General features: G+C 36.3%; 4 protein-coding genes across 8 annotated transcripts in view; 3 read left to right on the forward strand and 1 right to left on the reverse strand.

Moving 5' to 3' along the window:
* Window positions 1-16,696, forward strand: part of LOC126832923 (centaurin-gamma-1A) — a 66,498-nt gene extending 49,802 nt beyond the window's left edge. For both annotated transcript variants that reach the window (XM_050563964.1, XM_050563965.1), the window contains exons 2-13: window positions 1,348-1,580; window positions 11,858-11,999; window positions 13,076-13,210; window positions 13,374-13,746; window positions 13,836-14,049; window positions 14,152-14,408; window positions 14,481-14,620; window positions 14,695-14,822; window positions 15,100-15,341; window positions 15,424-15,639; window positions 15,788-15,932; window positions 16,018-16,696. In XM_050563964.1, coding sequence (XP_050419921.1) covers window positions 1,348-1,580; window positions 11,858-11,999; window positions 13,076-13,210; window positions 13,374-13,746; window positions 13,836-14,049; window positions 14,152-14,408; window positions 14,481-14,620; window positions 14,695-14,822; window positions 15,100-15,341; window positions 15,424-15,639; window positions 15,788-15,932; window positions 16,018-16,215 — 2,423 coding nt within the window. In that variant the 3' untranslated portion in view covers window positions 16,216-16,696. The remainder of the gene's footprint in view (window positions 1-1,347; window positions 1,581-11,857; window positions 12,000-13,075; window positions 13,211-13,373; window positions 13,747-13,835; window positions 14,050-14,151; window positions 14,409-14,480; window positions 14,621-14,694; window positions 14,823-15,099; window positions 15,342-15,423; window positions 15,640-15,787; window positions 15,933-16,017) is intronic.
* Window positions 16,697-17,701: 1,005 nt separating this feature from the next.
* On the forward strand, window positions 17,702-19,077 carry LOC126832821 (tRNA (cytosine(38)-C(5))-methyltransferase). The gene is made up of 4 exons (XM_050563802.1): window positions 17,702-17,900; window positions 17,968-18,160; window positions 18,245-18,539; window positions 18,601-19,077. Exons 1-4 carry the CDS (start codon window positions 17,846-17,848, stop codon window positions 19,045-19,047), a joined length of 990 nt encoding a protein of 329 aa, XP_050419759.1. The 5' UTR covers window positions 17,702-17,845; the 3' UTR covers window positions 19,048-19,077.
* A 174-nt stretch (window positions 19,078-19,251) lies between these two features.
* LOC126832822 (28 kDa heat- and acid-stable phosphoprotein-like) lies at window positions 19,252-20,852 on the reverse strand. Its single transcript, XM_050563803.1, has 5 exons — window positions 20,651-20,852; window positions 20,363-20,586; window positions 20,148-20,278; window positions 19,876-20,027; window positions 19,252-19,631 (listed from the first exon to the last, which is right to left on the reverse strand). Exons 1-5 carry the CDS (start codon window positions 20,658-20,660, stop codon window positions 19,570-19,572), a joined length of 579 nt encoding a protein of 192 aa, XP_050419760.1. The 5' UTR covers window positions 20,661-20,852; the 3' UTR covers window positions 19,252-19,569.
* A 129-nt stretch (window positions 20,853-20,981) lies between these two features.
* Window positions 20,982-22,160, forward strand: LOC126832823 (intraflagellar transport protein 20 homolog). 4 transcript variants are annotated; one of them, XM_050563807.1, is made up of 4 exons: window positions 20,982-21,000; window positions 21,424-21,531; window positions 21,591-21,745; window positions 21,809-22,160. In XM_050563807.1, exons 2-4 carry the CDS (start codon window positions 21,450-21,452, stop codon window positions 21,923-21,925), a joined length of 354 nt encoding a protein of 117 aa, XP_050419764.1. In that variant the 5' UTR covers window positions 20,982-21,000; window positions 21,424-21,449; the 3' UTR covers window positions 21,926-22,160. The 4 variants fall into 4 exon arrangements, with proteins under 4 accessions (XP_050419764.1, XP_050419763.1, XP_050419762.1 ...); XM_050563806.1 differs by lacking the exon at window positions 20,982-21,000 and adding an exon at window positions 21,010-21,288; XM_050563805.1 differs by lacking the exon at window positions 20,982-21,000 and adding an exon at window positions 21,010-21,288 and having other exon boundaries at window positions 21,400-21,531; window positions 21,809-22,158.
* Window positions 22,161-22,287: the final 127 nt, after the last annotated feature.

Below are 22,287 nucleotides of genomic sequence, written 5' to 3' on the forward strand. Positions count from 1 at the left end.
TAAACGATTTTCGAGAAACCGGTTGGCCGGAGAGAAGAGGCATTACTGTGTGGTTTTTTTTCAATAATAAAACAAGTACCATTTTTTAAACACAATAGCAGTGCGCGCACATTTCCTTTTGTCTTACCGGTGGCGACGCGCGAATATAACAAGAAAAATCTAATATAATATGCTCTCGGTCCGTCTTTTTCTGGGTGTTTTTTTCCATTATCTTTGTACAAACTATAAAATATAATATAATATAGAAGAAAAAATGAGACGTGCGCTCGCATCATAATGTCTTCGCACGCCCGCACACTCAAACGTTAATGACTTCCTCCGGCTTAAACGCGGCGGTTCGACGGTCGTTTGATTTCGGAATTCATTTTAACTACAAGGTGATTTCAAAAAAAAAAAAAAATAAGACAAACTTAAAATTTGCCCTCAGCCATATATATTGTTAAGTGTCGGCCAAACGAGACCAAAAAAAAAAAAAATGCGAAAAAAATAATGAGTAAATATTATTGTTTCTTGCTTATACCATACCGACACTTCTTTAACAGTGTACCTACATACGTTTATTCTCATTATGTTCTCGAGTAGTTTAATTTCAATACCGTTTTCATTACGCTAATTACCCGGAAACGCCGGTTCGTGTTTGAGATTAGTTTTTCAATTTTAACGACCGAAATCCTTTTAGTCCTTTGAAAATACACCGAACGCACGCTTTGCGGATCAGAGTGTATTATTAGGGTGTACATTTCTATATAATATTATATATAATCCTTTTACAAGGTATTTATGTTCTATACTACTACACACGGGCCGGTGAAATGTAGCTGAAGTGCGTCAAGGTATATAGGAAAAATGCATTATGTACACAATATTGTGTTGTTGTGTACGAAGGCTTTGTATATATTATATCTTATTCAGATATCCTATGAAAAGCGACAGGTGCACGCTGGTAATCGAAACCTCACGAATGATTGATTAGCTCATTTTTTACACGACGTGGGTGCAACAACAAATATAATGAAAAGAAAATAGACCAACTAACGCTGTTAAATTAGCTCTCGGCCGATTTAAACATTTAGCTTTTTGTTGTTTTGTGATTGCTGTCAAATCAACTTGTGTGGCATATAACAGTGGGTAGTAGAACGCTGAACTTGGTCGGTTGACCTTCCGCCGATTGTCCGCCCGAGTTCTACGTTCTAATCGACTCGAGTTTTGCATAAAAACAAAATAAATTCCTATAAATTGTTGATATTGTACACAACATGTTCTGTTAGCTTTTCGTCTTCGAAATTAATTTTAACCAACAACAAATGCTTTGTATATTAACCTATAAACAATTTTTTTTTTTTACAGATTCGTTCGTCAACAGCCAAGAATGGACGCTGTCCAGGACGGTGCCGGACCTGCGATTGGGCATAGTTGGATCCCTGTCGTCCGGCAAATCGGCTCTGGTCCACAGATACCTGACGGGATCTTACATGCAAGAGGAGAGTCCCGAAGGCGGTCGGTTCAAGAAAGAGATATCCGTAGACGGCCACAGTCACTTGCTGTTGATCCGTGACGAAGGGGGTTCGCCCGAACTTCAGGTATGCAATATGTACATTTATTACCCCCCCCCCCCCGAATTTCTCTTATTCAACCAGTATAGAGTATCCCGGGCGTGACCGTGGTAAATTGTTCGAAGGAATGTCGCCAATGTTTTGGGTACCGTTGTGGTTATGGTCACTCGAAATCAACACCATAACGGTAATCTAGTCTGCGTTTTAATAACAATAATATATCAGTACGACGAGAGCTGCCGGGCAAAGCCGGTAATGCGTTAAGCCGAGTGAGGAAATCCGGACGGTCTTGGGGGGATGTAGACGGCGGCGATGAGAAGCCCTGAGAGAGTACTACTTTTCCACCCCTTCGCGTCCGGTCGTCCGGCACGTGGGGCTCGTCCGCCAAACGACGTCACTCCAAAACAACAACAATTGATTAATCTACATAAATACACAACAAGCCGCTCGATTTGAAGGGAATTTTAATTTAATTAAATCCGTTACGTCTCCGAATATGCGCGATATAGTGACTTGAAATACAAGCTTAAAACCAACGAGTTTTAAGTTTTATTAATTTATATTCGACGATAACAGTTAATACAACGTCCCGTCCCACGTGGAAACGACGATTAATGCCCATTATACTCTAGATCAATGATAAAATTAGGGAATTTTTTTTTTTTACCAAACGTTCTCTCTCTTAACGACCTAGCTGTGGGCGATATCATTAAAACATGTACAACCGGCTTTTATAATAGGTCTGCTAGTCGGTTTCTTCTGTAAAAATAGTACTCGTACATTTTGTTGGATTTTATTAAATACATAAAAAAAATGCATTACATAAAATTGTATTCCATGTGATTAAATCCGGGCGGTTAAAAAGATTTATATCGGCATAGGGGGGTTTGCGAGTAATTTTTGGGGGGAGATACTTACCGTCAAATCCCAACGCCATAATTATTGTATATGACCCTAACGCGTTTACCCCTTTCGTTAAGTATCTAATTATGTTGAATAATCCGGCCAAAGTCGGTATGATTCATTCGATTTGTTTTCTTTTCATACCGTTTAGTTGTTGTTGTGTTCGAGTGCAGCCGCTTTATTTTCATGGCCTATAATCGGTACTTGCCCGTCGATTCGTGTCGACCTAAACAAACTATATAAATGCGCACTCGGCACGTCTATAGACATACTATGTTATCATATATATATATATTATTTTATTCGACTACTATTTACTTGGGCATTTATTTTCTTCTCTACGTCTATGTCGCGCAAGTAAGCGTTATCCGGTTGAGTTGGCGCAAAGTTGTTCAAGCGCACAAACGTCTTTTAATATATCTATACCTACCGTGTATGGGTTTAATCGTATTATCCTATTGTAGCGCAGAGAAGCTGTGTACCGACCGGCCTGAGGAAAAATGAAACATGGAAAATGGATACATTTCAAATGTATATACATATACATCAATATTTCGACAAAATATTATTGATAGCCGACAGCCCATAATCTCATAATACTGTTCTTGCCAGGAAAGATAAATGTTCAAAATACAATCCCTTTTAGCTCTTATTATTTATCAATGTCATCGCGGATAATTGATCAACGACAAATCGATTAGTTAGTAAATCAATGTAATAAAAAGTCGATTCGCTAATTTATTTCCATTTATGCAATCCTATTAGTGTCTTTTTTATTTATATTTGCTAGTGTTTTTATTCAGTGCATACCTATAAATCAACATAAACGTATCTACAATCTCGAGATCTGGCTAATTTGACAATTAAATAAAAGGTTTAATAATTTATTTTATGATGTTACTTTATCAAAAGAAATTAAAAATCGTTAATGGTCAAAGTTTTAATACACGATTTTCTTCATAACACTATGCAAATTATGTAACATATAATTAAATAAACATATATAAATTATATAATGTATAATATACTTTCATTATGTAATAATATTATATTTATTATACCGCAAAATACACGAATTACGGTTTTTTATCGTGTACAAGTCAATTAAAAACTATTTTACAAACTTTTGATGGCAATTTACTTAAACTATATTTTATGAGGTATTATATATGTTTTTAAGTAAATTATTCTCGTTTTCAGTGTTATACTTTCTATACAGTTTTATATGTTTTTATGATATTGTGTCAAGTTAATAAGTTTTTTCGTTAATACTTCTAAGTTTTCTCGTTAACAATATAATTTTTTTTCTTTTGGTCGCTTAGTAACCAATTAGAAAAAAATAGGCATAAACCAATTCAATAACATTCTAAACTTTTGAACTTTATATGTGCTGGTTATAGCTATATTAGTGATCTATTGTGTCCACTGTCCCGCGGTTAATCAAATTTTGTTAAATTTAAAATCGGCCTACACATTTGGTAATCTTTCATAAACTATAACTCGTTATTGTAGAAATTTGTCATAAGGAGGTTTTGTAATGATATGATAGTTAACATTCTTTCCATACACAACATTCCGTCCTTGCTTAATTATGCACATAATTGAAATTGGCTAAATTATGTATTTCTGCGGTACATTTTTTATTTTAAAAGTACTTTCATTTTCGATGGTATATCTCTTAACATTTTTTAGTGGGTACATTCCTTCAGAACAAGAATTTAAGTTTAAATAAATATCTTTCCGTCGTATTTTAATTAAACATTCCGCCGTTCATTGTTTTTTAATTACTCTTTGGAAATTAAAGCTGTAGGTAGTATTTCATTCTTCAGATCGATAGTTTTTAATCATATTTCCAGTGTTGGTAGCTAAACTGGAGTAGGCCGACGAACGATGAGAACCGACCACTTGAATTATTATTGTGCATATATTTTAACATTTTAAAGGCACTTGCTTTATCAAGCCAAACGCGTTGGAGCCGTTTTCTTTTCTCGGAAGCACACTTAGCAATTTACTCGAATAAGTTTTGAATTCATTAAAAAAAAAAAAAAATTAACTAAAGAACTAAGGCAACAAATTCGAACAAACGATAGGGTTTTACTATAGACATGATAAATCGTTGTGATTTCGGGTATCGACTGTTTTCCTTATTATTCTTACATGTATGTAAAACATACAATTATAACACATAATAAGACCAAACAGTGTATTACAGTGCAGTGCACCGGCCGGTGGCCATAGTGTTTTTGTAGCGGTGTTATTTATCATTCGGTGCTCGCGGTGGTCGGATGAACGTTTAATCAATTGTTGCCCGTCGTTTGTTTTCCTTCCAGACAAACGAAAACGATTTTTTATTAGCCATAACCCCGAACAGCGGCGTTTAATCCGACGGACTACCGAAGGAGTCTGTGAAATATGGCCCTTTGCCTTTCCGAAATCCTACCGAAAACGCGTTTCGATTACTTTGGCAGCCGCAAAAAAAAAAAAAAAAGAAAGAAAGAATACAACAGCCGTCTGCCGTTTGATCCTCTGCAGCAGTGCCTTTTACACAGATATATGGGTATACTGTATTTTCTCTTCCATCCGGAAAACGCCTCCGGCCGAGTCGATTTCAATTACATTTCACCGTCTTTGTACATTTGGAAAAGTTCAACGGCAATTGTGTTTCTACTGTGCAATCCTCTAGATAACATATACTCATAACAAATCTATTATTCGAGATTAAAATCCGTACAAGACCACGGCATAGAAAGAAATAGTAATAGACCACACCAAGGAAATACATAGTAGTCTTCGGAGAAAAAAAAGTAAAAACTAGTTTGCATTTATTGATAAATATATTTACATTATATATTAAATTTAAATTTGTTTACCCTTACAACTTTTCACCAGCTCTGGAATATTAATATTTAAAAAAATAATTGTGTAGGAAAGCAAAGTAGTGTTTACCGAATGTTTACAACTTACTTTCACTATAAAGTTTTTATCAAACCCTTCATGTTAAAGTGTTTTTTTTTTTTTTGACAAGGTAATGAACTGTGATTTGTAAGTATAACATCAAATCATTATGTCTGTGTCAATAAAACGATTTGGCCTCGGGTCGTTATTATTGCATCTAAATAACGCCAAACTTAACAGAAAGTTTTCACTTCATAACAAGCCCTCTCTTTGCGATTGAATAAATATTATTATTTTATCGAGTGATTGACGTCAAGACGCCGCCAACCTATATAGTGGCAATCGCTCTTTGTCAGCTGGATAGGATGAATGTTTTCGCTGAGTATCTTGTACTTGTCTTGATTACACGTGACTCGTATTCAGATAATTTCTTCTATCTTGACGTACATGAGTTTATATTCAAATGAAAAGACCCAAAGCTGTGTGTCTCGGTTTGTGTGTTTGCTAGAGCAGTGTTATCGTTATGTGAACATTTCGAAAACGTATAATTTACATTCTCGCCGGAATTCAGCAGGAGGAACTGTAAAGCAGCTGAGCGTCCCTTTCATAGTGTCATATAAAGAAACTTCAAAACGAAGTAGCCAATAGTAATTTAAGAAGTATGCGTTTCCAATTCCGAGTATGTACTCATTTTGGTATTTTTTATTTATCATATAAATGTGAAATTTAAATTTGCTTTATTGATGTGATACACGTGCCCCGGGTCAGAGCTACCATATAATAATAAATATGAGTTTGTTGTACTGTATTTGAATTCTACTTTAGACCGCCCATCTCGGGTCGACCCTTTGACTCGGGTCTGAAATCACCGAAGCGGCAAATTAAACCGCTCTGGTATCTCGGTAGCACGGTCAATTGCTGTTCTATATTTTGTATAATTTCAGGAGTTTAAGATAGATCCAGCTAACTGAGAATCTATGTGTCTGTTTACCGTGCTATCCAGTTATGGGCTACACGAATCTACAATTAACTTGTTTTTAGTTTATTTATACGCATTATATCTATAAGTTAAAATTCCTATTTATCCAATAGTCGAGTTTATTTTATTACTTAAGGTTAAGAATATGTATTATTTGTGTCGGTAGCATTACATACAAATATATTAAAATGTTGCATTTTGAAATTAATCATGCTCGTGATTGAAATTCCAGTCACTAACACGGGTCTGCATAATGATCGTTTGCACTCGAACCATTTTCATCATACAGTTTGTATCTATATAAACGATACATATTCTTAGTCCTTTGATATTAATACCAATTCAAGTATGAACGAGTATTCATGTATCGGATTTTAGCAGATCTTAGATATATCATTAAAGGTGTTTGGTTCATTATCCGAATCGTACCGGTCAGGGCACGTTTGTGGCGTATACAGGCCGAGCCAAGGTTATAGAAAACCGTCTCTCCCACGTCACATCGTGGTACACAGACAGCATTGGCGCATCCTAGCTCGTGGTGTGTACTTGTTCAATTTCGGGACACGAGCTAAAAGTTTGTTTCGCTGCGATTCGATTAAGCCGGTGCGCCTTATACGGTTTGTCGCTCTTGCCACCCTCTCTGACCTCAAGACCTAAACTACAAGTTATTACCCGCAGACGGTCGTCATAGCGTCGCCCCCGGGGTAACCGTGTCGCGTGTAAATCTTATTAGATGCCGCCGCCGCCGCATCCGTCAGTAACGCTGGTTTTTTTTTTTTTTTTACTCTCTTCTCCCTTTTAACTTTGCTCGTAAAACACATACCTTCCAGCTTAATACACGACGTATAGTTCACTAGGAAGCAGCATCGGTACAAACGTCATAGAAAAAGCCTTCCTCAAAATTTGTGTGAACATAATATTATATGATTGTACCACGGCCCATCCCTTTTGGACGGCTGGCGACCCTCTAGCACGCCAGTACAAGTGACCAAAATAAAATATGTATTGTAATGCGCATTCCTTTCACACCTATCTAGTGTATTACCTTTTCGTCGGTATATTATATTGGTAATAAATTACGGCCGAGATAATAAAATAATAATTCGCCGGCAACGCAAAGGGAAAGATATATTATATTTATTGCTCCGGCCATTCGACAAGCTCTAACGGTTTTATACGTACCGGCTATTTTGTTGTGGAAAAAAATAAATAACATAAAATAAAAGCACGACGGTTGTACCGCGTTTCGGTAAAGCGCTTCGAATTTGTTCCAGGCCTCGGCCGTAAACCGCATCGGCTGACCGTTGTGTTGTTGTGTTACTTATTATTCGGGATTAGACGGATTAGTGCACTCCAGTTCATCCACTTGAAATTTTCGGGTAACGCGCAAAACGGTTAAATACAATACAACGCGCGCCGACCATACGTGTGTTAAGTCCGGTTTTTTTTGGGGGGGGGGCAGGGGGGACTCCGTAGCCGTTTCCGGGGTATTCGTCTCTTAGGTGTGTGTATGCCAGTGGCGACCATTTAGGATTAGCCTTTTGTGTGCGCCCGTTGGACCGCGCGGCTCTTTTGTCAGCCGCTGTGGCGCTGTATTTTTGTTCTTTGCATCAGCTGTGGCAACACCCGCCATCGCCTCGTGACGTGACGTGAACGCCCAAGATTACCGCACAGCGTTGTCAATATTAACCTATATAGTGTATAGTTTCCGCATATAGGTCCTATGTGCCTCTGTGCCTCGCGGTATCTACCGGAAGAGATAAAAGCACAGACTTGCAGAGTTTTGATACATGCGGTGTAAGTTTATGCCGAGGTGAACTTTTTTTTGCGTCTTGTACACGGTGGCATCGGTGTTGGTTGGCGAGCTGCAATATATTATACAACATAAACTCACTGAACTTTATATACCTGGCCGTTTGTCGTTTCCTTGTTGGTTCCGGCGCACTGTTAAACCATCGCAACGACCTCGTCGCTATTAAGTTTACTTAGCTGCCGTTTATTAAACAACGATATAAGTTCCGGCCGACCCAGGATTTATGTGCCGAGGCAAACGATTAATTAATAGGCCTTAAAAGTCAGAATGAGTTGGCTCCGGTCAAATAGCGCCGAATGAAATATACCCGTCTGTTGACTATAATATATAAATTTTAAATTGAATTTATAAAAAATTAAGGGTCTTAAAAGATTCAAAAACCTGCCCGACTATGTCCAAATATGTTCCTTTAGAATATTTAAATCCCGAATATATCACTTTGCTTAACCAAATCTATATCGAATATATCACTTTGCTTAACCAAATATCTATATCGAATATCAATTGCTTGTTAGGAATGTGCTTGTGTTGAATACAAAATATATTAGGTCGCCACTAAGTCTTTTCGACGTTTATGGACGTCCGTTATTTGTTTTTTAATAGCCCCTATATATTATGATAATATATGGTCAAATAATAATACTCTTTATGTGGACAGGATATAGTTGCTTATATGTTCTGGCGGCAACCCTCATGTGTATTACTATACAATCTCCACCAGTTTATCGAGACGCATTCACTACTCTCCACAATAGATAATCATCGATTTTAAAAGGCGCATAAACTGTTGTTAAGATATCTCGGAGAACGATGAAAACGCCAACAAACGTGTTGGTGTGGTTTCTATAGACAAGGACTTAACTAAACGACCAAAATCCAGCGCTTCTGTTTATGATGGAATAATATCTCGTCTAAAATATACAAGTGTATTTTTTTTTTTTTGTGTTAAATAAGAAAGAAACATGACTTTTTCCCCGCTAAATGTGTTTTGTCGCCGCCGCCGTCACTATCCTGTAACCGTTTTCCCATTAATCTTCTTTTTTTTTTTTCTTCTTCCTTTTACTTTTTCCTCGCTGATTTTGTAATATGATATTTCAGCTGCTCCCGAGCTCTTGGCCAAAGTTAAAAAAAAGTACTAAACTTAAGATAACTGCGACTGTTATAGCGACAACGTCAAACAAACCGCCACCGCACACAGCAAACTTAATTACAACGGTTTTACCAGAACGGGCGGTTAAAAGTTTGTGTAGTGTAAAAAATCTGATAATTCTTATTTGATTTGCCAAATAAAAATACTAATTAAAGCCATTACGACTTTCAAATTAATTTTCTAATTGGATTAATTGGGACTCACTTGGGTAACCAGAGACAGTGTCAATCAGAGTCAGGTAAATCCAAATCGGAGTATACAAAATATACCACAACACGTGTTAATTATAACGTTTGGGTGATTGAACTTTGGATTTTCCAAATTATAATTAATACAATTTCATATTGTTATTATAAAATATACTATTTACACCTACCTGTTAAAAAGTTCAAACAACTTTTAAAAGAATCTTTTATCACTTTGACATGACTAAAAACTTTCGATTAAAACTAATTAAAAGTTGTATAAAAAAAATTGCAACTCTAATCTTGAGTCCAATCTAAAAGTGCGGGCCTAAGTTTGCCCAATTTGTTAGCAGTGTTTTTTTTCTGAACGGGTTACGGTTTTACAAAAAGTACCTAACAGGTTTTGTTTAGACTTGTAATACTTCCCAAGCAAAAAGAGTCGTGTGCTTCGTGCATTCATCGCCATGGACCGTTTAAAACGCATTTCGAACACCATTGACCTTGTGATGACTTTGTTTGGGAAAGGCGGGTGGGGAGGGAGAGACAGCTGTGTGGTAAATGCGCGTTGCCGTGTCAGTGTCGATTTAAAATCGTTTGCATAATATGAAATATGCAAAAGCGAGGCCCTTTCAATTAATTTCGCACCAGCCCCCCTCGTATAGTTTGTATTATATATCACAATAGTAATAACAATAATGGCAATAAACACAGCAACATATCAACATCAGATAATATGTTACAATATAACATATTGCTTGTCGTCGCAATATCTTTGAAAAAAATCTGATTCCGAGATCAGAGATTTTTGTTGATCTTTATGGCATTGTTCTAACATCACTGTGCTAGCAAGTGTGTTGTCGACAACAGCTGCGGCAAGCTGTAATCATAATAATTTAAACTCTGGATTGTTGTAAATACGCCCACGACATGGAAGATAATAGTGTATTAAGTCGGTGCCTTACAACCTAACCCCTATAATTCTAAAAGGCATTATGGGTATAACGATTGTAAGAATTAGACAAAAACGGTGGGTAGTAGTTATTTGTGAAATGGCAAAAGCTTAAGCCAAACGAAATACAACATTTTAGTCGTTACGGTTATTCCATTGGGAATATCATATCACCGTTATTATGGAAAACTACCCAAGCCCAAAAGTGTGCCGAATACAATGAGTTTAAATTAAACCGTCTAATATGAATTCTCCCCTTTTCCGGTTTGCTTAACAATTAATATAAGCATTTATTTGATGAATAAAATATACTGTACAATATTATTTTTCTGGTTGTTTTTAACTCTGGTCGACGATGTACGTGTGCATACTCTAGAAACTCCAATTTTATTTCAATTACAATTATTTTATTTTAATTAAAACGAATATTATATTTTTACCGTGTACTTAGTATTGGGTTTTACAATGATAAGTACATTTATTTGCAAGAGAAATTTCTGCGCGCCATTCAAGCGAGTTGGTGGATTCTCTAAAAAAAAAATATGAAAGCTGTGCACATATCAATATATGCTCGAGTTTCTCGTGCAGTTGTTCAAATTTTGTATTGACTGGTGACTGACGTTTATGGCCGTGCGATACTTTACTCGGGGTTATCCATGACTTAAATATTCTAGGTTGTTGCACTCTACTCCCTCTCCATCGTTCTCAATGTTCAATGATAAAAATACAATGACCGTGTAAGAGTCAGCCGATCAGATTCCGTTTATTTTACAAAGGTATTGTGTATGTTATATATCCATCGAAAAAACACTGATGTACCCCCTTGCGCTGCCATTTTATGAATAAAGCGAGGATGCGCAATAACCTAGTATGTTTATTGCCAAGGGGTCATCTATCGGTTTTTTTTCTTTTTCGGATTTAATCCGCGGTCGAGATGTGTCATTGTATTATCGTCTAATATATAGTATAAGTGTTACTACACCTAGTACATAACGAGTATTCCCACGTGTGCAATGTGCATTATACTATACGGATCGAAGACATAGTGTAAACCCGACTTTTGGCGGGTAAATTTCGGAGGCGGTCTCCGGTGTACATTGCTGCTTTGGGAGGAAGATGGATAATTATAGGGGGTGGGGGGGGGGAATCGACCTTGAAAACTGACATCTCCAAAATTCAACATCCGTTCCCTTGGTCCCCCCGACCGTATCGATCGTCGGGGGTCGTCGATTCGGCGCAAAGTAATAGTGTGTGTGTGTGTTAACGCTAGAGTTATCCACAGCGCGGCGCTGGTCTTGTGGTTTCAAAAAAAAAAAAAAATAACAAAAACCGTTATCTATTTTGTCTAACCGTCAGATAAAAAGACGGTCAGCCTGACCGCCGGTTAAGTATATTAAACCGAACGTTTGTTTTTTTTTTCTTTTTTTCAGTTTACGGCTTGGGTGGACGCCGTCATATTCGTCTTCAGCCTGGAGAGCGAGGCCAGTTTCAACGCGGTCTACGGTTACTACACTAAAATGGCACATTACCGTAACTCGGCCGAAATACCTCTGATCCTAGTCGGCACTCAGGGTAAGTACACAAGAAAACAAAAATACTTATGTATATATACCTATACTACTACCTAATTCACGAGTCTCGCGAATAACGCGGGTAGTAACGCCGAGAGTCGAGACCGGGAACTTTTGGTCACAACCGGGGTGGGAATAGTTGTATGGTATTTTTGTATTATTGAATATAAAATACAAAATGTATAATATACTACTGAATTTTGTTTTTTTTTTTTTGGTTTTAAATTTAAAAACTTTGAAAACGAGTAGGTTTAGTTGAGCTACATTTTAGCAAAAAAAAAAAAATAAATAACCGAAATCGGCGTTTGCAAAGAAAACATTACTGGTATGAAATTACTTTCATTAAGGAATTACTTTAGCTCAAGTAAATTGATGAATGTGAAATGTGATTACATAATAAATATCACTCCAAAAACATAACAGTAATATTTTTTTTAAAATTAATATTTCGTGTAACAGAAAATTAAAAAAAATATGTATAATTTATAATTTCATACTATTAGTATACTTCACATATCAAACAATTTTTAACTATGCCTTATTACACTAATTATTTATTGTAAACTATAGTACGTGTACCATAAATTATAATTAACAAGTACATATATGTAAAAAAAAAGACATTGATTTAAATTTAAAAGTATAATTATTACTGGTTTGCGTTGATTTTTAAACTCGAATAATAATCGTCGGTAGCTATGACCTTAAATCGATTAATAGTCCCGTAATATAATATTTGTTTGCTTTATTTGTCGAAAATACTTGTACGTTTTTATTAAACGTGGCAAATGGCAATGTACACACAACATTTTTTTTTGTGCAAACAAGTAACTCGTTATTATTGTTTTTACAGAGAATTTTTAAAAAATATATACCGCCAATATTATTAAAAACCTAAACGCGCAATGGTTGTCGAATTGTTTTAACACGTGTTATTTCATCTATTTTATGTTGTTCTTTTTCTCTCTCTCTCTCTCTGTTCTAGTTATTGAACATATTATATTCAATATAGCAGGTCTGGGACTATAGCTGTTGCCGCTAGTATTGACGTTTTTTTTTTTTTTCTATTATTTTTAGACGCCATAAGTGAAACGAATCCAAGAGTGATTGATGACACCAGGGCCAGAAAGCTGGCGGCAGACCTCAAGAGGTGTTCGTACTACGAGACGTGCGCCACCTACGGCCTTAACGTTGACCGCGTTTTTCAAGACGGTAAGCGTTCAATCAAACAATATATTGTAGAAATCAATATCATTTTTTTTTTTTTTTTTTTAATATAACAAATGTTTTTTCAAGCAACGGTTCTCGAACGGTTAGGTTGCCGCTTTGAAACGGTTTACTGACTATTTTTTTACCGTCTTTTTTTTTATTTTAGCTTGCCAGAAAATCATCCAACAACGGTTGTCGGCCTCCACCAACTGTCTGTCGGACTCGAGGTGTTCGACTCCGGGATCTTCGACGACCCCCGTAAGCGGCTGCGGCCCTTCGTCCTACAACCACCTGGCTTCCCCCGGATCCAGGACCTTCTCCCAGGCTTCTTCGCCTTCCCCGCCAGTGCACGGTGCCTCGCCCGCCCACCACAGCGCGTTCAAAGACTCCGTGCTCCGTTCTAACCTGTCGTCCGCGCTCAACCGACAACCGCTGGAACTTTCCATTGCGCTGGACAACAACAACGTGTCCAAGTCGTTCGACGTTCTTGCCGCTGCCAAAGACCTGCCCACGCCCAGTTCCACTCCGACCACCACCCGGTATGTACATTGTCGTAATATATTACCATGCCATAAACGTTTGGCAGACGTTTGCGCACCTGACTGATCGACGTTTGTTGTCGGTACAGTAAAACCAGAAGGCGGTCGAACCTGTTCAATCCGTCCAAAAAAGAAGACAAAAACCGCGTGCTGACCACCAGCGAGCTGGGCAGCGGACGGGCCATACCCCTGAAACAGGGTTATTTGTACAAGCGGAGCAGCAAAGGCCTGAACAAAGAATGGAAGAAGAAGTACGTGACCCTCTGCGACGACGGTCGTCTCACGTATCACCCGAGCTTGCACGTAAGTCCCCGCGGCCGTTTGACTAATGCTGTGCTGTTGAGCGCAAAACCGATTTTGCCTTTTTTTTTTTTTTTTTTTTTTTTTTTTGTCACTTCTCATCAGGACTACATGGAAGACGTGCACGGCAAAGAGATATCGCTGCAGTACGTGACGGTCAAGGTGCCGGGCCAAAAGCCCCGGGGTTCCAAGACCATCGCCTCGGCCGCCAACAACCACCACAGCAGCAGCAACGGCATATCCGAACACTTGTCCAATATTTCCATATCGAATTTCCAGATGAAAGACAAACGGACGGCCGACAAAGTGTTGCTGACCGCGTTCGAACTGCTAAAGGAACCCGGCTACAAAAACGGATCCAGGTGAGTGTCTCTCACAACAGTCAGCAGTAGGTTGTTAATGATCGACTAATTAATAACATTGCGTTTGAACAGCAACGGGGACGAGTCTAACGTGGGCGTCTCCAACACGTCGTTGTCGGTGCACAACGGTGAACTTAAAGCCGAAACGCCCAACGTGAAAAAGAGACACAGGCGGATGAAGAGCAGCAACATGAAGAACCAAGAATGCGATGGTGAATATCTCGGTTTTCCACGAGTCGTTGGAACATTTTTTTTTTATGTATACCTAACTGTTTGATTTTCTTAGACACCGACGGCTTTGAGTTCCTTATCGTTTCGTTGGACAACAAACAGTGGCAGTTCGAAGCCAACAGTTCCGAAGACCGCGACGAATGGGTCGCCGCGATCGAACAACAAATTTTGAACTCTCTACAAGTAATGCTGCAATTAATATCAACTAATTAAATTGAATCGGTCATTTCAAAAACGACATAAGTCACCGATTTTTCAAAAATGACTTTTTGTCAAATTTGACTAAATTTGTCAGACTCGTATTTAATACAACAAATGTTGAGTACAAGAAATCAGAATCATTGCAAAAACTAGTTATGAAGTTTTTTGTGACTTGTGTCGTTTTTGAAATGACCGATTCAATTTGTTTACTACCGTTTGTGCTCGGCCATTAACCGTGTGTTTGACAATGTTTTCCCAGAGCAACGAAATCAATAAAGTCAACGCCGGCGGCAAGTTCGGTTCGTCCAACCGCGCCGAAGACGTCCAGAGCATCCGGACTAGGGTGCCGGGCAACGGCCAGTGCGCAGACTGCAGCTCTCCAAATCCCGACTGGGCCAGTTTGAATCTGGGTGTGCTCATGTGCATCGAATGCTCGGGCGTACACCGCAACCTTGGCTCGCACATATCCAAAGTGCGGTCACTCGACTTGGACGGATGGCCGTAAGTGTTGTACAGAACCTCCGTCCGAGGCCTGCCGGTCTGAGATCGATCCGCTGACCGTGTATTATTTTCTTTCTTTCAGACCGTCCAACCTCAAGGTAATGATGGCCGTGGGCAACGATTTGGCCAATTCGGTATGGGAGGCCAACGTCAGACCCACCCGGACCAAACCGAACCCGAGTTCGAGCCGGGAAGAAAAAGAACTGTGGATACGTAGCAAGTACGAGACCAAAGAGTTCCTACCGGCGTTAAACCATTCGCCTAGTTTGTCTCAACAACTGATCGATGCGGTTTGCAGGTAAACACCAAATTATAAAACTGTAATTCGGATACGAAAGGGTCAATTTGTATTTTTTTTTTACTACTCATTTGCCAAAAACCGTCAACTATAATATTTCACCCCTTCGACAGTCCAAAGTTTGGACTAATCCAGTCGTTTATTACAGGTGTGACATGCGAGCCCTTATATTGGTATTAGCTCACGCCTCTGCCGATCAAGTGAACTGTGTCGTCAGCCATAGAGATTTGCGAACACCACTTCACCTAGCGTGCTCTATGATTAATCTTGCCATAGCACAGCTACTCCTATGGGTGAGTGTTGTAAAAAATGTTTAAACACAATGTAAAAAACTAAAGGCTAAAAACTAATCATTTTCCTATTTGTTTACCTCCGCAGTACAAAGCAAACGCCAAAGCGGTCGACCATGAAGGACGTACATGTCTGCAACACGTTCGGGCGGCTTGTCGCGCCGGCTCGACGTCCATCCAAGACGCCGGACCGTTGACCGAGCTCCTAGTGCAAAACGGTTGTCCCGAAAGTGGTACTAGCACGCTAACGAGACCACTGGATATCCTTCCGTCCAGCGTCATCTGATTCCTTTTTACAGTGTATTACTATATTATAATATGAAGATAGGAAAAACCACTGTGATAAACTAATGATATTTTATAAATATTATATTGTACTACCCATCAACACGTCCGTGTGTGTCTAGTCGTTTGTTTAATTTGCTCGTACCAGGGTAACGACACAATTTTAGCAAATGGCCGGTGACCGTATCACCTCATCCGTTTCCTGTATTATTATTTTTATTATTGTTTATATTTTATAAAAAAAAACGACAATTGCGTTAGCAGCTTATTATTATTATGATTATATATATATATAGACTTAGTAAAAGTATCATATTTTAATATATAAATGTATATGTATAAATATGTGTTGTATAGTATTGTGTACATTAGATGAGTTTTTAAATACAGCAAATTTTCTATATATACGTACAAATTGTGTATTAGATAATATGACTTGTTTGTAAATGTAAACAGTACACATTATAGTACTTAGTGTATATTTTATACATATTATTATTATTATTATTATTATTAGAGTTATACCTATTGTTTGAGAAAGTTCTTTGTGTTGTAATTAGACACTTTTATGTATTGAAATATAAATTGATTTAAATGATGACTCGTTTTGTACCATTTTATTTTCATCGACTGCCTGAGTTTTTTGTGAAAAAAAACAAAACTTAAACAGTTTTTAAGAACATAATTTATATAAATTTATGTATTGTACCTAAACGTTTTAAGATAGAAAAATCTACAATCAAATTGAGAAGAACTATATTTAAAAGAACATTTTGGTCGACATGAATTTTAACTTTGAATAGCTATTAAAATGATATTATACAAAACTATTTTTTGTAATAGAATTTTGTTAAATTCTGTAACTCTATAACTTGAAAAAACGAGTATGGTTTTATTAATTTGAATAGAAAACATTTAAAAAAAAAACAGTTTAGAAACTACAGATTTCTTGAATAAGCTGAATGTTGTGGATCATTTCAATCACCTTTTTTGTGTACTCAAAAAAATAAAACGTATATATATATATATATATATATATATACACATTCAAAATGTTGTTCAGCATTCTAATCTTGAAAGTTAAAACTGAATACATAAATTCAAATGGAAAGCTTTGAAATCAAAGGCACGTATCGTACATAATTCATGACCGTATATAGGTCCTAAACAAACATAATATCAAGTATATTATAATGTGCTAACGTTGTGTAAATAAGTACAGTCATCGATTTTGAAATACCTACTAATAATTTAAAATCCATGACTGTTAAACAGCTAAAAACATACTTTTCAATGTTAAATGTATCCACCTATTAAAATCATAGACTATGACGTCTGTGTTAGCATCTCAGGAAATAGACATTTTTTCCCCGAGAATTTGTTATGTTGGCTACATTGGTTTGATTCACTTCAATGTTTTTATCAAAACAGTTTTTTTTGTTGTTCTCGGTGATAGCGATTTTATGATAACAGTATATTGATAACAACTGTCGACTACATAAATTAAAGATTCTGATTTCTGGTGAATAGATTTAATAATTACAATTTTAAATATTAATCTATCCTTTACAATATTTGCATTTCTTAAATAATTATATTTTACCATATGATTGGCTCCACAAGGTAACAATATGAGAGCTATTGAACTCTTCAGCGGCATCGGTGGTATGCATTTCGCCGCTAAAGGTACGAATAGGAAGAAGACCGATGCATAGATTTTAGTAATTTCATAACATTATGATGATATTTACAGAGTGTGGTTTGGATACGAATATCGACGTGGTATTGTCTGTTGATATAAATCCAGTAGCTAATAAAGTTTACGAGCATTTTTTCCCATCGACCAACCATAAAGAACTAAACATTCTCTCGCTGAAGCCCGAACAGATAAACGCTTACAATCCTGATATATTGTTAATGAGTCCTCCGTGTCAACCATTTACTAGGCAAATATATTAATAATAATTTGTAATATTCCAATGTTTACACGTTGTTGTTTTAACCAGATGACTGATTTGTTATTCCCGTAGAAATGGTCTAGTAAAAGACGTAGACGATGAAAGAGCCAAGCCGCTTTTACATATTATTGAAAACCTAATTCCGTACTTGCAATCTCTTCGATATATATTAGTAGAAAACGTCAAAGGTTTTGAATGTTCTGTTGCTAGAAATAAACTTACGACCACATTGAATCAATCTGGTTTTACGTTTAGAGAATTCTTGTTGAGTCCTAAACATTTTGGAATATGTAATTCTAGACTGAGATACTATTTGTTGGCCAAAGCAAAGCCTTTGAGCTTTAATATCGCTATTCAAAACGAAATTGTAACTATTTTTAAAAAGGATTTGTATATTATTATTATTATTTGTTTTTTGATTTAAATAGGTGTGTGATAACACGTGGGATACAAAATTATGCAAATCCATCACAAAAGTTTCAGATGTACTGTGCGAACGTGGTGAAGATTTAGAGAAATACCTAATAAGAGATGATTTACTATTAAAATATTATAAAGTATTAGATGTAGTTACAAGAAATAGCACCGGTTCATGCTGTTTTACACGGTCTTATGGTACATATTTACGCGGAACCGGCTCTGTGTTTTCAAGCCTGGACGACCAGCAAGTCAAACAGATTACCAATTGTGAAAACTGTGATTTAGAATCTCTGAAAAATCTTAAACTGAGATTTTTTACACCAGCGGAAATTGCAAAGTTTATGTGTATTCCGATTACCAATTTTCCTGTCAGTGACAAAAAAGCTTACCAGCTGCTCGGAAATAGTATTAATGTGTACGTCGTGTCAAGACTGTTATGTTTGTTGTTGTCTTGAATAATAAAATTAACTTGTAAGACTTATAAATTTGATTTATTTTTTAATAGCACTCAAGAAGTATTATAATTAACAGATTTGTTTAATTATTAAACAAAACATCATATGAGCGTTTATATTATTACACAATTGTTGTAACATTGTTTAAAAAGGTTGTTCGTGTTCATTCCTTAAGGAATTGATTGAATAGAACTTTTAATAATATAACAATTTAAATAGTTAATAATTTATTATGTGAATTAGCATATAATGAATGAAATATATATATATATTTGTTTGATAACATTATATACATATATACTGTCGTTAAGAGTTATAATAATTAAAATCAGTAATTTTGAAAGTAACAAAAAAAAACTTAATATTTGAGTCTTGTGTAATTGAAATATCGGTTCAATAATTTGATGGGTGAAACATTATTTTATAGGTTGCAATTTGCAAAACTGATGTCTAACATAATAATTGAACATAAGAGTAATTTGTTATATATTACATATCAGTCCATATGATAATAACAAAACTTCACCGTTTTCCAAGAGCTTTTTGCGTTTCCGCTGACTTCTGTATTTTAGCCATTTCTTTTTCTGTAAAAATAAAAATAAATAACAAAGGTAAATTAAAACATAAAAAGTTGTCAAAACAATGTTTAACATAATACAAAAGTTATAACATTTTCCAATGAAATGCCAACGATAACGAATAAAATGGATCTAGTTCAGTTCACGTGCAATTAAACTAGAATTGTTCATCATTCAAAATTAACACAGACTAAGACTATAGAAAAATATAGTTATTCAACCATCCACATAATAAAATTGTCAAACCGACCTTTCTTTTCTTCTTCGCGTTTCTTAGCAGCCTCAGCACGTTGTTGCTTAATGATTGCTAACCTAGCTAAATCTGCTCTCGCTTCATCGGTTTTACCTTCGGCTTGTAATTTCTGATAGTGTAACTTTTTACGCTGTTTTTCTAATTCTTCTCTAGAAACATAGACATCAAACCATTTCCAAACGTTAAATTCGCAATTAAATGCATACAATTGCGAAAGTCATTAGGACAAATGTGCAAACAACAAGATAACGATAACACAATCGACAAACCTCTCGCGCCTAGACAGCTGTGCGGGTTCAGCGTTTTCTAAAGATTCGTTGAGCGTGGCCAACTTTTTGGCTTTCATTTGCTTTCTGTTTGGATTCTCAATCTCTATGAGCCCGGCAACGCCTTTTTTCTTCTAAATAAAACAACAATAGTACATTATATTTTATGGAATAATAAATGTGATTTTTTTTTTGACGAATCCGAAAGCGACGTTTACATCATCGGAGTCTTCGTCCGATTCGCTGTCGCTCTCCTCGGTGTCGTCTTCGCTGTTGCTCTTGTCGCCTTTGGTCGCTGGCTTTTGTTCTTCTTCCTCGCTAGAAGAATCCTCGCCCCTACTGCTTCTCCATTTCCGTTCTTGTTCCTCGCGTTTCCTTTGTTCCTCGAGTTCGTCGGGATTCGTGAACCTGCGGCTCCTTCCTTTGTGGTTGGTCCATTTGCCTGGAAAAGAAAAACCGCCCATTGTCAGACCAAGAACAACGGAACGAAATTTCGTCGCACGTACCTCTGGGCATTTTTTTTTTTTTCAACAGCTTCGGTCGACTAAAAGGAAACAAGTACTGTTGTGACGATCGTGTGCTGTTGATGCGCGGAACGCCGTAATAAGACAATGAACGGGTCTATTTTCAGCTGAGAATTTCAAAACACTTTGGGGTTGTATCAATTATTATTAATTTATATCAAAAATATAACATTATTGACGTCGATGATAAAAACCGAAATGTACATGTTGGGTTTTTCTTTTTTTGTTGCATCAGTTGCAGCCATGGAAGAAACACATTTCGCTCTATTGTTCTGCGCTATGACGTCACACACGAGCAATAAAACCGCGATATCGTTGCTACGACACCATAGGTAATTGTTTTGTACAAAATAAAGAGTCAACAAATTTACATTGATACACCTACTAATATTGTGCGGGCAAGAAATATAGAACCACTCTTGTCTATGTTCTACGCGGGTCTGTACCGACTGTACACTGTTTGCCCGACAGACCCTATTAAAAAATATCAACCAAATGACACGTTAAAACCATTTAAAATTCCATTGTTAAGTCTATTTTTTCATCAAGTACAAAAAACTGTTTACTGTCACAAAGGTGGAATTGACACTTGGGTTGCTGATTCAGTAACGGCATAAACAGTAATTGTTTTTAAACATTTAGAATTAATTGTACACTTATATTCTGTATAATAATATTTAACTATTATAATTCCCACTGTATGTGTAATTTCCTTTTTTGCTTCATACGAGTACCGACCATGGATAGCGCTCCAGTTTCAGATGTCGTTTGTATTGACGATATGGGCAAAGCCAGAGTCATGGATCCATTATTAGCTGACAAAGTATCCGGTCTTAAGGAACAGTGCGATGATTTTATGAGAGGTAAAGTCGTATACATACAAATCGTATGACGATATTGAAAAACCGCAATTGTATTTAAGACATGGACAACTATAGCGGTTCCGTCGATGGATTCATTGCAGTCATGGAAAATTTGGCTAAACAAGTGGAACAGGAAAAACGAGAAGCCATCATAGCGTCCAACCAGTTAGCATCGTTAACCAATAAAACTGAAGAAAGACAAGCAATGTTACAGGTAATTTATTTGATAACAATTTGTTTGTATTATTCATAAAAATATATATATTTTATTTTAAAGACCGAGATTGAGCAGAAGACGTTGGAATTGGAGCGATATAAAACAGAGCACAGGTCGCTGCAAAAAATAGAATCTGAACAACAAGACTTGATAAATCATTTATCGTTTCAATATTAAATTTAAAAAAATAGATAATATTTATACAGTACACAAATGTTTGTTATGAATGACATATCACTATAAAACACTGTTTAATACCATCAAAATAATGATGGTAAACGCAAATTCAGTGGTATATATTTAATTTGCAAATAATAAATTTACAAAAAAAAATTATGCGCTAAATAATATATTTTCAATCAAATTTCGATTTTCATTAACAACTTTAGAAGTAAATCATAATAATAGTAAAATAATATAAATAAACATAAAATGATCATTAGTTTTTTTTTTTTTTTTTAATAATAATATTAATATTATATTATATAAAAACGTAACAATACAAAAAAAAAGGAATGTTTTGATGTGTATTGAACATT

This window comes from Adelges cooleyi, unplaced genomic scaffold, assembly GCF_023614345.1.
Source record: "Adelges cooleyi isolate 19-005CV unplaced genomic scaffold, UGA_ACOO_1.1 ACOO_flye_CR_arks_rails_tigmint_CR_PRNA_167, whole genome shotgun sequence".
Classification (NCBI taxonomy): Eukaryota; Metazoa; Arthropoda; class Insecta; order Hemiptera; family Adelgidae; genus Adelges; species Adelges cooleyi.

What these genes read in the sequence shown, in the direction of transcription:
- LOC126832821 (XM_050563802.1), top strand. Translation starts at nt 17,846, where the DNA reads ATGAGAGCTATTGAACTCTTCAGCGGCATCGGTGGTATGCATTTCGCC. An exon ending in TATGCATTTCGCCGCTAAAG is followed by an intron (nt 17,901 to 17,967) that starts GTACGAATAGGA and finishes TGATATTTACAG; the next exon opens with AGTGTGGTTTGGATACGAAT. An exon ending in CCGTGTCAACCATTTACTAG is followed by an intron (nt 18,161 to 18,244) that starts GCAAATATATTA and finishes TTATTCCCGTAG; the next exon opens with AAATGGTCTAGTAAAAGACG.
- LOC126832823 (XM_050563804.1), top strand. Translation starts at nt 21,369, where the DNA reads ATGTGTAATTTCCTTTTTTGCTTCATACGAGTACCGACCATGGATAGC. An exon ending in GTGCGATGATTTTATGAGAG is followed by an intron (nt 21,532 to 21,590) that starts GTAAAGTCGTAT and finishes ATTGTATTTAAG; the next exon opens with ACATGGACAACTATAGCGGT. An exon ending in AAAGACAAGCAATGTTACAG is followed by an intron (nt 21,746 to 21,808) that starts GTAATTTATTTG and finishes TTTATTTTAAAG; the next exon opens with ACCGAGATTGAGCAGAAGAC.
- LOC126832822 (XM_050563803.1), bottom strand. An exon ending in CAGCTGTCTAGGCGCGAGAG is followed by an intron (nt 20,028 to 20,147) that starts GTTTGTCGATTG and finishes CTATGTTTCTAG; the next exon opens with AGAAGAATTAGAAAAACAGC. An exon ending in ACGCGAAGAAGAAAAGAAAG is followed by an intron (nt 19,632 to 19,875) that starts GTCGGTTTGACA and finishes TTATTTTTACAG; the next exon opens with AAAAAGAAATGGCTAAAATA.